Source organism: Hippopotamus amphibius, chromosome 6 (genome assembly GCF_030028045.1).
Source record: "Hippopotamus amphibius kiboko isolate mHipAmp2 chromosome 6, mHipAmp2.hap2, whole genome shotgun sequence".
In the NCBI taxonomy this organism is placed as follows: domain Eukaryota; kingdom Metazoa; phylum Chordata; class Mammalia; order Artiodactyla; family Hippopotamidae; genus Hippopotamus; species Hippopotamus amphibius.
Genome location: NC_080191.1, coordinates 30,838,457 through 30,853,104, shown reverse-complemented (window position 1 = coordinate 30,853,104; position 14,648 = coordinate 30,838,457). Strand labels below are relative to the sequence as shown.

At 40.5% G+C, this 14,648-nt stretch overlaps 1 protein-coding gene across 1 annotated transcript in view; it reads right to left on the bottom strand.

Annotated features, from left to right (window-relative positions):
- CLVS2 (clavesin 2) overlaps nucleotides 1–1,862 on the bottom strand; it is a 63,051-nt gene extending 61,189 nt beyond the window's left edge. The window contains exon 1 of the mRNA XM_057740085.1: nucleotides 1,304–1,862. Coding sequence (XP_057596068.1) covers nucleotides 1,304–1,692 — 389 coding nt within the window. The 5' untranslated portion in view covers nucleotides 1,693–1,862. The remainder of the gene's footprint in view (nucleotides 1–1,303) is intronic.
- Nucleotides 1,863–14,648: the final 12,786 nt, after the last annotated feature.

The following is a 14,648-nucleotide window of genomic DNA, read 5'->3' as shown; positions in this document are numbered from 1 at the left end:
TAGTTTATCTTTACATTCACCTAAAAAATCATCCCAGCATTTCTCAACCTAGAAGTACAAGGAAAGGAGACCAACTGAAGGATTAAACACCTGTTAAAAATATTAATTTGCATTCTAAAATCCCAAGACTCTGAGAAGCCTACGTAGAGACCTAAAAGATCTGTAAGTTTTCTCAGTAACTGTAAAAGTCTTTTAAAGTTGCTGCAGGGATGGTTTAAACTAATCAGATGCATCAAAATCACCATTCACAGAACTAAAAATACACCCATATTTTAACAACAGGCTTCTAATGATTCATAATTCTGGTAACATTTTTAAGTTCCATGAAATTTACTTAACTTTGAACTTAACTGAAACTACCTTACACAAGAGTCTTTTATAATTTATTATATCTTTTAATCTGAGAAAATAGTTCCTCCCACTGAGGACACAGAAAAGCCGTTGTCTGGTTTTTTTCTATTGTAAGGTAGATGAAACAAGAATATTAGTTCGCCATTAAAAAGCCAGAGAGCTCAAAAAGCCTACCAACTGACAGATCTGAACATTTTTCACTTCCTTCCAAAAGATGAAAAATCACATGAGACAGGAAGCACATTCTCTAGATTAGTGACAGGTGTAGGACAAGCACACCAGCCAGCCTTTATCTTCGGTGTCAGCAGAAGCTCAGCGGCAGAGGGGACAAGGCTTCCTTTTTATCAAAGTGACACACATCATATTATTCCTTCATCTACACATCGCCAAGAAGAAAAGTTCCCAAGCAATAAAACTACTTGATCTTGGTTGAACGCCTCGCTATTCTTAAAAAACTAAAACCACAGTACTAAAGAGAGAGATGAGGAGGGGGGAGGGGGGGAGGAGGAGGAGGATGATAAATCTAGTTTAAGAACTTCTTTACAAAAAAAAAAAGAGAATTTCTTTAGGAGGAAGGAGGAAAAGTTGTCTCCATTCTCATACTTATTTCTCCACAGAACAGTAAACTTATTCAGGAGTTGCAAAATTTAGCATCTTTATTTAAAAGCTGAATGATTTAGATTACACAGCACAATAATATGGTTCAGGAAGCACTTAAAACTCCAGTAGAAAACTGAGTGCTAGTGAAGTAAGAGTTTCAAAGGTAAAAATAAAAACCACCCCCTCATCCCCCAGGGTGCCCACCAAAAACTCATTTCTTAGTTCCGGTTTCTCTTTTTTCCAAGCCAAATAGTAACATCAAAGCTGTAAAACTATGATACTTACTCAAGATAAATTCTGGAAAATGGGAGAGTGAAAGAAGCCCTAGTACAAGGTTGAATTTAGGATTTACCTGCTCTGATCCCAGTTGGCAGCGAAAAGGACTAGAATCTTCCTGCCATAGTGGTCCAGGTTGGCCAGGCCCCCAGGGAAGCCATCCTTCAGTGCCTGCTTGATGCCAGGGTCAGTGGCCTTGAAGCTTTTGAACATGTCCAGGTTCTGCTGCCGGTACTCAAAGTATTGGGCCAGAAGGCGGAAGGCCTCAAAGTGATGAAACTTCCTCGCCCGCAAGAAGCGTAAGATGAAGGCATCATCTGTGCGGAGAAAGCCAATGTCCGGCCTGGTGATGACCATATCCCTCACCTCCTGGATGTCCTGGTGCAGTGTGTCTGGATTCTCGTTGAGCTCCAGGCGGGCTTTCTCCAGGGTCTCAGGAGAGAGACCAGCTTGTAAATGAGTCATTGTTCTGCTTGTTCCTGAGCCTGGCCTTTCTCTTGCTGACTGTCCCACCACAAAGCTGGCTCAGGCCACCACCACACTCTGGCCTCCAGACCTTGCTGCTGCCTGCTTCCTCCTCTTTACAGGAAATGATTTGTCTTGGTGTCCAATCAAGTATCCTGTTGCTCCTGCTTTCCCACACCTTTTCTGTGAAGGATATAAACTTCTTTCCCGACACCCTAAAAACAACGTCCCACTTTGGTTCCCGCTTTCCTTTCCTTCAAAGAGATGTGGACCTCCTGTGGCCCTGCACTCCTCTTCTTGTTCTTTCTCCTAACAAAACACCCCTAATTGCACCCAGCACGGGTGGTGCTGATCTCGGTACTGTCCTCTTCTCTTCCGAGATGTAGCAAAAACAACCCCCACGCACATCTCAGCCCCAGCACTGTGATGCTTCTGCGGTCCCTACTGAAGGATGCTCCTGCCAAGGGATAACGATGGAAATTCTGATTAATAACAAGGTGGCTCTTCAGCGCTCAGCTCAGGGCGGGGAGAGAGCGTCTTTGCCAGAAGGAAAAAGAGAGAAAGAGAAAGAGGGGGGAAAGGAGCTTATTCAAAGATGCTATTTCTAAGACATTTGTGGGAGTCTATTTAAAAACGATTATGATCCAATTCGGTGGAGACTCTGCAGATAGCGCACCTTCCCTCCTCCCCTCCTGGATACACCGTGATCTCATAAGGCACCAGAAGGGTTTTTGGTGGCGTTGGCACCAGCGTGGGCTCCCCCCAACCCCACCCCCAACTTCTGCCTTTCTCTAGCCCTTTATTTCAACGGACTTGGAGCGGAGGGGAGCGGGGGGAGGGATTTCTCCGGGAAGGTACATTTCAAAATGAAGGGTTGAGGGAGGAGAGGGTGGAAAAGAGGAGTGGAGAGTAAAATTTAAATCTCTACCTTTTCTGTAATACCCCAAAGCAAGAGAGAAGAAAGAGCAGCCGGCTCCTACCAGCAAGCCCGGAGGCGGGGACTGTAAGCAATGCGGCACTCCCTGGCATCCGTCAGCCGAGGCTTCAGAGGAGGCGGCGGCGAGAGCAGCATCAACTCCTCTCGGTGGGATGGAGCGAGCAGACGGCAGCCGGGACCCGGGCAGAAGACTCACTGGGGAGCGGCCCTGACCACATCGTCCGCGAGCAACCCTCTTGCTCTCCCAGCGGGAGGGGTGGGGGGAGCAGAGCTAGGGCCACCACTGTCCCAGGTCCTCTCCCGGCCCTGCCATTCTCGCCTTGGGTAGAGGAGAAGGAAGCGAGCGAGAATCCAACGCCTGGATGGAGAAGGCCACGCGGGTAGCCGCCGCCTTTGTGCGCCGGGAGCCCCCGCGGCCGTGGGCGCGGCGGGGCAGCTGCTGCGGGGCGCTGGCCTCACCCTGTGCGCTCCCCGGCGGCCGGAGTCAGGCGCGCCCCTCCGGGCTGCTGCTGCTGCTGCTGCCGCTGCTGCGGCTCCGGCTGCCGCTGCTAAAAGAGGACTCGGCTCAGCCCAACTCTCTAATTATCCCAGCACAGATCTCGCTGCGACGTAAGCACTCAGCTCGCGCACGCACTCCTCTCCTCTCTCCCTGACTCGTTTGGGTAGGACCGCAGTTTCCGTGGCATTCAGATATCCCGAGCCCCAAGTTTAGCCTTCTCCTGGTCCCCACACGGGGCTGGCTACCCGGGCGGGCATCGCCTGGCCAGGCAGCACAGCGACGCCTTGCAGCCTCCCCCACGCCCCTCTCTCACCCTTTGTGTGCTAGACCCCCGGAGCTGCCCGGCGGCGAGGAGCTCTTGTAGATGGTAATTCACATTGACACACATTTTCTAGTTCCTGTAGGAGGTTATTTTGATGTGGAAGGTGTACGGAAACATTTTGTACTTTCCGCATTTGCTGTTGACAGAAATGTTGAATTTAGAAAAGACCAGAGTGGTTCCAAAGCACTGTGTTGATGATTAAGCCTCCGGAAGAACTTATATGAATAGTATTTCAACCATAAACTCTGGCTGCTAAATTCCTATTGCGGAGGATGCAAATAAGCACGGGGTGAGGGTGGAAGGACCAGTTCTCAGAGGAAGGAAAAACAGGCACTCCTTGACTTACTTCTCATCTCATAATAAAACACGTATTTCTGGAGACGTATATGATGGTTCCCTCAGTTTTACACATCTGTATACTAAAATCATCATAAATGAACAGAAGTCTTTGAGCTTAAGATGACTGTGGGTTTGAGAAAAAGGAATGTTTTCTCTTTTCAAAGCACAGCATGTATTACTGAACATGTTACTAAGAGCAACTTTTGGCTTACAAACTGTCCAATAGGGTCCTGAGTTCAGGTTAACTAATGCAACAAATATTTACCGAGCTCCGCTTTGCGTGAGCCATTATCCTAGATTCTATGGATAGGTGGTCTTGAAGATAAGAAAACATTGTCATATTTGGTGACTATTAGAACCTTCAGATTACAGGCACACACTTTTTGTTGTTGCTCTCAAGGTGATGGAGTTGACGAAGAGTAAGAAGAGGGGTGGCAGACCTATACCACTCTATTAATTAAATCAATGCAAAGTTATGTAGGAACCAGAATAAGAAAATAAATTATACACACGTTGTAGTCATTATCCTCAAGGAATTTACATTTTAAACGGGGGAGGCAGAAAAAAATGTATATACTATATATATATTTAAGGTCCTTCTAGGACTTTATGTGATTATGACTCTCAAAAGCATTCTGGATGCAATATGAACTGTGAAAAAATTTTGCTTCCCATTTCAGAAAAAAAGAAAAAATTTTGGTTTAGGCCAGTATTCACTATCTAACTGAAGAAAATGTCTCATATCAACTGTATAAAGAGGTTTTAGCTGTCACCAGATGGAGAGACAGCTCTCCATGGGTCTCTTGTGTTTCTGCATGTCTTATGAGCAAGGCACGAGCTATCCTTTTTTCGAGACTGTCTTTTCAAGGCTGTGTGCATAGTGTACAGCCTTGGAAGCTGGAGATTGTACCTCCATCTGAACAAAGGGTAGGCTTGCTTAGAGCCTTAGAAGATAGAAATATTGTCTGTCTCCTGAGCAAAGGGCAAGCAGGCTTACTTGGTTTTCTTCAACTCAGAGCTGCTCTCCTGTAACACGGCTCACTGTGTATGCAAATATAACCTGAGCCTCTTCTCTTAGACCTGTGGGGATTGGGGCTCAAAAAACCATCCAAAATAAGCTGATGCTCAGACTGCTTGCTGTGTCTGAGTCTTCCATCTCTCACCCAGGAGCTGTGCATCCATCCAACCTGTTAGCCTGCAAGTCCTTCAAGTTGCTTAAAATGCAATTGCTTAATTTTGTTCTCTGAGAAGGAAATATTAGACTATATTTTTAGAAAGGAGTTTATAAAATAAAACTGGTGGTTGGTATGGCAGAACTTATAGTTAGTGATGATATTTTCATTATATATCAATAATAGAATTGCCTCCAATGAGGTTCATTTTAACATATCAGTTTATGATCTGGATAGCTCCTGTCATGCAGTAGCATTGTCGGAGTTGGTCAGTTAGTTATATTTACAAACTATCAAGTCCTTCAATGATGGTACTTTAATCCTGTTTCGCCTGTACATTTGAAATCAGTACTGAAACCACAATAAATATGGAAAGCCATCTAAGAATTAAAGTGTTTATTCAGGTGACACCAGAGCATTTGATTCTCATTCCATATTAACTCGACCAAATTAATGCAAAGTAATGTGGAAACTAGAATATGAAAATAAATTAACTAAATAAAAGGCTTAATTAAATCATAATTGGGAAATAATTAAATCAAGGACTTCAAGTGTTTTCTAGCAACTTGAAAGGACAGTTTGTTTTACCACCGTATTTAAAAATAGATAGGGTGATTTATGTTTTAAAGCATTTTATCACATTTGTTGTTCAATAAAATATACATACCAAAAGAGGCACAAAACAAAATGTACAGTTCAATGATATATTATAAAGCAAACACCTGTGTAAATATACACCCAGATTAAGGAATAGAACATTGCAGTTACCTCAAAAGCCCCCATCTCTTCCCTTCATAACTACTGGCCTCTCTTCACAACAAAGAAAACCATCCTGTCTTCATTTCGAAAGTAATCCCTTCCTTGTTTTTCTTTAAAATTTTAGAAACTAAGTAACTATGCCCTACAAATTAGTTTTTTGTTCTTTAACTTAAATAAATGTAATCATTCATATGTAATTTTGAGATTGGCCACTTTCATTCAATATTATGTTTATGAGAGTCACCTATCTTGCTGCATGTAGTTAGTTTAACCATAGTCAATGATGATATGTGGAATTCCATTTTATAAATGACATACTTATCCATTCTCCTGTTGATGGAAATTTGGGTTGTTTTCTATTTGGGGCTGTTAGGAATCATGATGTATGGACATTCTGGTACAAGTCTCTTAGTGTACACGGACATAACGAGCAATGAAATTGCTGAGTCGTGTGAGATATGCATCTTCAAATTCAGTAAACAATGCCAAACTATTTACATCCTGATTGTGACATTTCACCCTATCCGCAACAGTACGTTTCTCACTGTGCCACGGTTCTCATAAGTTCTTACTATCATCCATCATTTTTCACTATGTTTTCATTGCAACCATGTTTTGATTCTGAACAGGGGAATTGCATGGTGGCTTTCATACACATTTCCATGATTGCTAACGAGGTTAGCCAGTTTCCATATATTTGGCCATTTGTATAACCTTTTTTGGGAAGTGTCATTTCAAGAATTTTGCCCATTTTTATAGTGGATTGTTTATTATTGTTGGAGTTCTTTATAGACTCGGAATATGAGCCCCTTGTCAGTTACATATGTTACAGCTATCTTTTTCTCATCTGTGGCTTGCTTTTTCACTCTCTTAATACTGTCTTTTGATTAACATAATTTAAAAGTTTAATGTTTAATTCTCTCCCTGTAAGTAGTGTTTTTTACGTCCTGTTCAAGAATATCTTAAACAGGTCACTGAGATATTCTCTGATATTACCTTCTAGAAGTTTTATTGCTTTTACCTTTCACATTTAGACCTGCAATCTATCTGAGACTGAGTTTAGTGCATGGTGTGAGAAAGGGATCAAGCATTGTTCTTTTCGTGTATGAATATCCAACTGATTCAGCACTGTTTATTGAGACTATTCATTGAAAAGACTATCTCTTTTTCCTTCTGAGCAGAAGGGTTACTGCTGTCACAAAATGACTGCCCATATATGCATTTCTCAGTGGTTCTCAAAGCATGGGTCCTAGACCAGTAGCATTAGCATCACCAGGGAACTTCCAAGAAATGTAAATTCCCACCCCTGACATACTGAATTAGAAATCCTGGTGAGGGATCTCAAAATGTCATCTGACCAGCCTTTCAGTTATTTATAATTTACACTAAAGTTTGACAATCTTTACTCTAGATTTACATACATTTTTATCCTTTTCCTTGTTTTTCATTCCAGAGTCCATTGTCACAATCATTTCTCTTGTGGTAGTTAATAGGCAAGATTCTTTCCTCCAGAGGTTCATTTTGGTTTTCTTTTTTCTCCCTCTCTTTTTCATATATAGGTAATACTGCAGACAAGAGTATGGCCTTCAATAGCATTGCATAGACTAGGTGTTGCAGATGTAGTTGACAAATTCTCATTTCATCTTAGTGTTGTATTACCAGTGATATCACACCTTCACAGAAACCAGTAATGGGAAATTGATCCAGCTATCCCCCGATGATGCAAATGCTTCCCAGAGACCCTATTTGATGCAGTGAGGGTGATTATTCTGCTCTCTCTTCTTTCAGAGAAGGAAATGTACTCAAGGAGATGATTTCATTAAATCTTATTAGCCTGACCGGTTTTATTAAATTTATAATATGTATTATATATAACTATTTTAATTATTATTTCATATCATAGATCTATATTAAATTAATTATTTAGTTATTTTATTTTGCAAAGTTGCTCCCTGATTTTAAATAAGGCTTTCCTAAAAGGATCTGCCAGGATCACTTAATTCTATATGTCTATAGTTCCAATATAGCTGTACAGGTGAAACGATTAAAATAATCATTGAGGGCCACCTCAAGGGAAAACACTCTATAAAAGGTTTAAGTGGGGGAGCCGCGTGTGTGTGTGTGTGTGTGTGTGTGTGAAGGTCGAAGAGATGTATATGAATCTCAGCTATTTTTAACACAATCAGCAGCTGGTGCTCACTCCATGGGCAGCAATTTGTTACAAGCAACACTAACACCCCTAAAATGAGTCCCCCAAATACAATACTAAAGAGAACGTCAGAGTGAAGATACTTCAATAGAAGAACATGTGGGCAACTACTATTTTGCTGAATTTCCCAGAGTTGTCGTTTCTTAAATAAAGGGAGTGTATCTAGGCTTGTGAATGGCAGTGAACATGCCTGTGACTAAATGGCATCCTGTTGCTAGTGTCTCATCAGTAGATAAGAACAAATTCAGTTCTGCTTATTGCTCTTATTTTGAGGCATGTAATTTCAGTTATAACATATTTTCATACCAACTGCTCAAACTTGAGTCTCTTTCATTTTTGTTCTCCAAAATATTGAGAATCCTGTTATTGCATTGTATCTGTTAATAATCATCTAATAGGACCTGGGTTTGCTCTATGGAACATAATTAGCTAAACTTCATGAAAGTTTGAAGTAAATTTTATACAACAAGCATGTGGAAACCATGTGTATGTTTGCCCTGCCTACGTTCCCAATGCTCAGCACACATTAAATGCTCAAAAGGCCACAAACAGAAGAAAAGTAAAACTTGTGGAGTTAAAAAAAAAAAATCTCTACGTGTTCCAACTATAAGCAAATTTTTTAAAGTGGAAATTGTCTACATAATATATATATATAAGTAAAATATTTTAGATTTTTGAAAGCAGTTGTCTGACATTTGACTGAATGTTACAAATTGGTTTTCTTGGACTTCTTTTGCAGTTCATTTAAATCATCCTTTGAAAGTGCTTTCCTTAGATTTCCATTGGTTCAATTCCTCTTAGGCAACAGTTACAAACATTCATATGACTTTCCCAAACTATTTATCTTCTGGCTTACTAAAGAGGATTTTATAGTTGAAGAAAGTCCTGAAACTGTCCAGCTGGATCTGTGCTGATAGATTATTAAGATGACACTCTTAGTGATACAAAGAGCGCTTTAAAACATCATTCTAGTAAGTCATGGACTGATCCTCAGATGAAGTTCGAAAAAAAATGTTATTTAAAGATGGGAATGGAGTTTCAGTTCTTTGCAAATTCACTTATTCTTTCACCAAATATTTATTGAGAACCAATGTAGGCCTTGTGCTAGGTAACTGCTTCCTTTTTAGCTTACCACTGTAGAATATGTTGTTGCTAAATTATCTGCATTCTTAGAGGGTTATTTTACAAAAGCCTCATTTTTAGGGTTATATTGCTAAGGTCATGTTTTCTAGTTTCAGATGGACAAAGGTCTATAAGTTCAAACAGAATCTTTCAGGACAATGACCACTATCAGTTATACTGTGGCTTTTCTTTTCTTTTTTTCTTTCTTTCTTTTTTTTTTTTTGAATTATTGGTTTTATTTCAGTTGAAATAGATTACAAATTTTTGATACTTTCAAGTGATCTGTGCAGCATCATTTGATAACCTCATTTTTTTTTTTAGCTCTTTATTGGAATATAATTGCTTCACACTCTTGTATCAGTTTTTGAGGTACACCAAAGTCAATCAGCTGTATTTATACATATATCCCCATATCCCCTCCCTCCCACGACTCCCCCCAACCCTCCCCGTCCCGGCCCTCTAAGGCATCATCCATCATTGAGTTGATCTCCCTTTGTTATACAGCAACTTCCCACTAGCTATCTATTTTACAGTTGATAGTATATATATGTCTATGCTACTCTCTCACTTCGTCCCAGCTTCCCCTTCATCCCCCGCCCCCCCAACCTCGTGTCCTCAAGTCCATTCTCTGCATCTGCATCCTTATTCTTGTCTTGTCACTGGGTTCATCAGTACCATTTTTTTTTCTTTTTTTTTTTTTTAGATTCCATATATATGAGTTAGCATACAATATTTGTTTTTCTCTTTCTGGCTTACTTCACTCTGTATGACAGACTCTAGGTCTATCCACCTCATTACATATAGCTCCATTTCGTTCCTTTTTATAGCTGAGTAATATTCCATTGTATATATATGCCACATCTTCTTTATCCATTCTTCTGTTGATGGGCATTTAGGTTGCTTCCATGTCCTGACTATTGTAAATAGTGCTGCAATAAACATTACGGTACATGTTTCTTTTTGGATTATGGTTTTCTCTGGGTATATGCCCAGTAGTGGGATTACTGGATCATGTGGTAGTTCTATTTGTAGTTTTTTAAGGAACCTCCAAACTGTTTTCCATAGTGGCTGTACCAACTTACATTCCCACCAACAGTGCAGGAGAGTTCCCTTTTCTCTGGTGGCTTTTCAAATTGATACCTTAACCTAAAGAGCATCCTTTTAGCATTTCTTTAGGATCAGCTAAATTTTTCTCAACCATCAAAAACAGGTTTTCTCAACCTATTTTAGGTATTGTCCCATGAACCCATAAACAGGTAGATCTTTGGGTGTTGTACAATCCCTGGAAAAAGCTTGCTTATCTAGTATTCTTCCACTCAAATAAGTATATCATAAAAGAAAAGTGAGTTATAGGAATCCTTCCAAGTGTGTCAGTTTGCTCCCTGTAATTAAGAGCACCTGGCCGTGTACTTTTGATGACAGTTTTCTCTTTAGTGATGTCAGCAGCTACCTTAATTTCTCTGTCTCTGGTTGACCCAACTTCTCACAGCTAAATCCAGTGTTAGCTGCTTCTGAAGATTCTGGTCCTTCTCAGCCTCCCAGATGAATCAAAATAAAAGGAAGGTGTCATCCAGCATTTCCAAATTCAAAAGGCATTAGGGACCCAGCAGCTGGTATCTTAAAATATGAAGCAGCCTACGTAAGGCCACAGGGAGTGTTGGTAACTGTGGCAAATTTTGAAAGCACACTCCACTTTCGGACCTTCTGGTTTCTTTCCACTCTGTGTAAGGTGCCTGAACATCTGCTGGGCTGCTGGTTTTCATCCCTTGACATAAGCTAATATTTTCTGCCTAAGCGATTCCTCTATCATGCTGCAAACTTGAGATTTTGTGGACCACTCACTGCAGCTCCCAGATGTTCAAGTTGTGCTGACCCACTCACCTCCCCTGCCCCTCAGCTTTAGCAGCCAAACTCCCTGGAACTTGGTGTGCCAGAGCTCACTCCTGTACATTCCCTGAGTAACAGCACCTCAGAACTCCCTCATATTTGACCCATAGGTGGACCCCGTCCATGGGATTGAGCTACGAAGCACGCCCCAGACCCTTCCTCACTGACTAGCCATCTGTTATTCTGCTTTGCTGGTTCTGGTTGCTCGCCTTGTGGCTAGAACATTGCCTTGTAGCTGAAACCAGGCATCAGTCCCCAACAGAAAATTTCTCCAGAAGTTGAGCGGGAACTCACTGTTTCTAAATGTTCTCCCACCAGCCTGAGTGCTGGAGGCTGCACCTTGACTGCCTGAACATGCAGCCAGGCCCCAGGACCTGTGGCTTCCAGAATCATGGTCAAGGGCACGTCTCTCCCAACACTGTGTGGGAAGGAAATAGGCCCTTCCAGAGAACCACCAGAGCCCAGTAGCACCTCAGAGAGTAGATTTTTTTGACTCCATCTTTCTTCTTTATCCAGCCAACACTGTTCCTGAGTCTCCCAAAGTTACAATTCAAGGTAAAATATACCTTGAATAGGCTTTCTCTTCTCCACTCTCTGGATTATGTATCTCCTCACATTTCAAGAAACGGACTGGGAGCTTGCTGTTGGCCCCCGGATGGAAGGCCATCTGTAATATACAGGCCAGGATACACTGCCCTGTAAACTTGGCATTTGGCTCAGTCAACCTGCTAGCTGTCCATTTTCATACTACTTGGTTGCAGAGGTTAAAAGACATATTTACTATAAATGCTTCCCCATACCTCAGCAACTTCGCAGCATGTGCCTCTCAAGTTACTATTGAAAAAGATTTGAACAACTCTCACAATGAGTGAACATAATAAGAAAATAACATCATAATAAAAAAAAAACTGTTAGGAGCAATTTTCTCCAATTAAAATTTTCAAATTGTCTACTGCTAGAACACTCATCACCGAAAATAATATCCTACTTCTATCTTCTGATCCTATAACCCTCCAGAAGCTACAAAACAGGACTCTAAAGATAGTTGCAAGTTTTCTGGGATCCAGCTTACAAAGGAATATTAAAATAGTTTGACATATATTCATTGTGGAGCAGAAGAAATAAAACACTGGTGTCACGACTTCAAAATTAATTAAACAGTAAGTGACTTCATACGGTTGCAAGAATTCCCAAAATATAAAACAACTAAGGGAAGAAATGTATGGCCCAAATCTTCAAAATACCCCATTTCACATAAATGGATTGACTCACCATTCCGCATCATCACTTTACACTTTCTTCCATTGCCATCCATTACTCCCTGCTCACAGCTTCCCAGTGGAGCTCCAGTCAAAGACGTGGTCTGGATTCCCAGCAGAGGGAGCTACAAACCTAATAGAGCTTGACTAACACCCAGGGGCCAAAAGCACAGTGTCACGTGGTGTCTGGGCTATCTAAAGCCAATAGAAAGTAAGGTTACCTGATTTACAAACAAACAAAACAAAATATGCTCAGATACATTTTATTTTCAGGTAAATAACAAATAAAAACTTTAGCATAAGTATGTCCCTTAAAATACTTGATATATATTTATACTAAAGAAAAATTAAAGCTAAAACTAACCAGATAGCCTATGATTTATCTGGCAAGCTTAGCTGAAAAGTCTGTTGCCTACAGAGTGGAAGAAAGAAAGTTTAGCAGTAAAAGACAGGGCCTATTTTATCAATACCAGAAATAGAAGCACAGAAGAAATAAGGGAAGGAGCTGGTGAATAAGACCAGGATCATACTGATGGCACTGCACCTGTCAGGTCAGAAGATCAAGCGTCTGCAGGAGAGTGGGCTGCAGGACTGTGGGGTAGCCGTGATGGGGAATAGGAGCAGTGGATTCGGGAGGCAACTTCCACTGCAATTCACTAGGCTAGACACTTCCTAGGCTGGTGTCTGCAGCCTAGGAAGCTGGTCATTTGATTTATCTGGTCTATCTTATGTGATTGCCTTGACTCTTGTAGGGAAGGCAGAGACTCTAAGACATTGCTCTGTCTCATGCAAGGAAGATGAGATGTTGGAGAGTTAGAAGTTCAGAGAAACTCAGTGGATGTTTGAGTTAAATGTGTCTTTGAGTATAATCCCAGGAAGTGTGCTATGGTTTAAAGGACCTGGAAACAGCAGGAACAACTGGGTCCGCTTGCATCCACAAGGAGATGCTTGGGCTTCCAGAAGAAAAGGATTAAATCTTATTTGTATTGACTTCCCAACACCTGATGCAATCATGTCTCAAAGGAGCTGCTGTGGATGTTTATGTTGATTCGATGTTTTGTGATTATGAGGCTGAAAATTATTTTTCTCCAGAGATAAGTGGGATTTTCAGAGCATCAAGAGCTATATATTTGTTTCAAAAATGACCAGTGAATCAAAAGGTAATTGAGTCTTTCAAAAAGAGGGGAAAGAGTAATCTGGTAAAAATAATTGCATCTCTTTATTAATATAAAGCTGAAATATTTCACTTTGTTGGAACACTAAAGACAATTGAAGCTAAATCTGTGCAAGACCAAGTACTGCTGTCTTATAGGAAATGATTAGCTATATACTGGTGACAGAGTGATTTTAACGTGAGCAGGATTTAAGTCATTGGATGTGTAAGGAGCACCATGTGGAAGCGCAATGAACTCTATTACTATCTCATGATGTGCTTCTGGAATTTTGTCCCATCCTCTCTGCTCCTCATCTCACACCACTAGCCCAGTGCCTTGACTTGTGCTGCTGAGAGACTTGCTTGTATAAACATCACAGCCTTTCCACCAAATGAACTGCAGCATTCACAAGGAAGAATGGTGTTTCAGCCTAAGAGGCTTAACCCCGGAAAAAATCATTTTGAGCATAAAATACCATATTAGACACCATGAGAATAAGGAAATGGCATGAAATTAGGAACATCAGTCAAAGCAAGAGCTTTAGTTTAGCTCATAAGCTTTATCTTTTACTATAATGTCCAGACTGTCTGGTTTACATGAAAATTTACTTAGCTTATGTATGCCTTAAACTACCTTCTAAAATTCACTTTCCTGTTTGTACAAAAGCATATTTTAAACTTTTTCAAAATTGAGAATTTCTCATAGTGTCAAATAATAGATCAGCATTATACTAATCCCTATCAGCTGTCATCTTTCATGAAAATGACATAATGAGAATGTATTCTTAGTTTACCTCTTGCAGAGGAGTCACCAAATTCATGATATTGGTAACTGCTCAGGTTAAGGCAGGGAGGTAAAATCAAAGAGGGACACCATGGGGCTTTAAGTAATTTGGCACTATTTTACGTTTTAGTATATCAGTGGGTATAAGGGTTACTTCATAATATGCCTCCTATCTATTGCCATGTCTTAAATGTTTCACAATAAGCTTTTAAGAAAGAAGAAGTCAAAGTTGCTTCAGTCACATACATACTTTGGTGACTCATATATACAGGTCAAGGTATGTGATGCACATTTATTTATTTAGTATGGTTTTTGTCTTTAGGTACATGATCACCCATCTTCTCTGATGTTTCTATATTCATCCAATTATAAACCAAAGAAAATATTTTGATGAGCTATCAAAACGGCCTTATATTTTTAAAAAATGTTTTTATGCGGTTCTTCAACCTTATAAACCTCTCTATCACCCTATCTCCTCTCTTTTAAACTTTTTTAAAAAGCTGTTTAAAGTCAC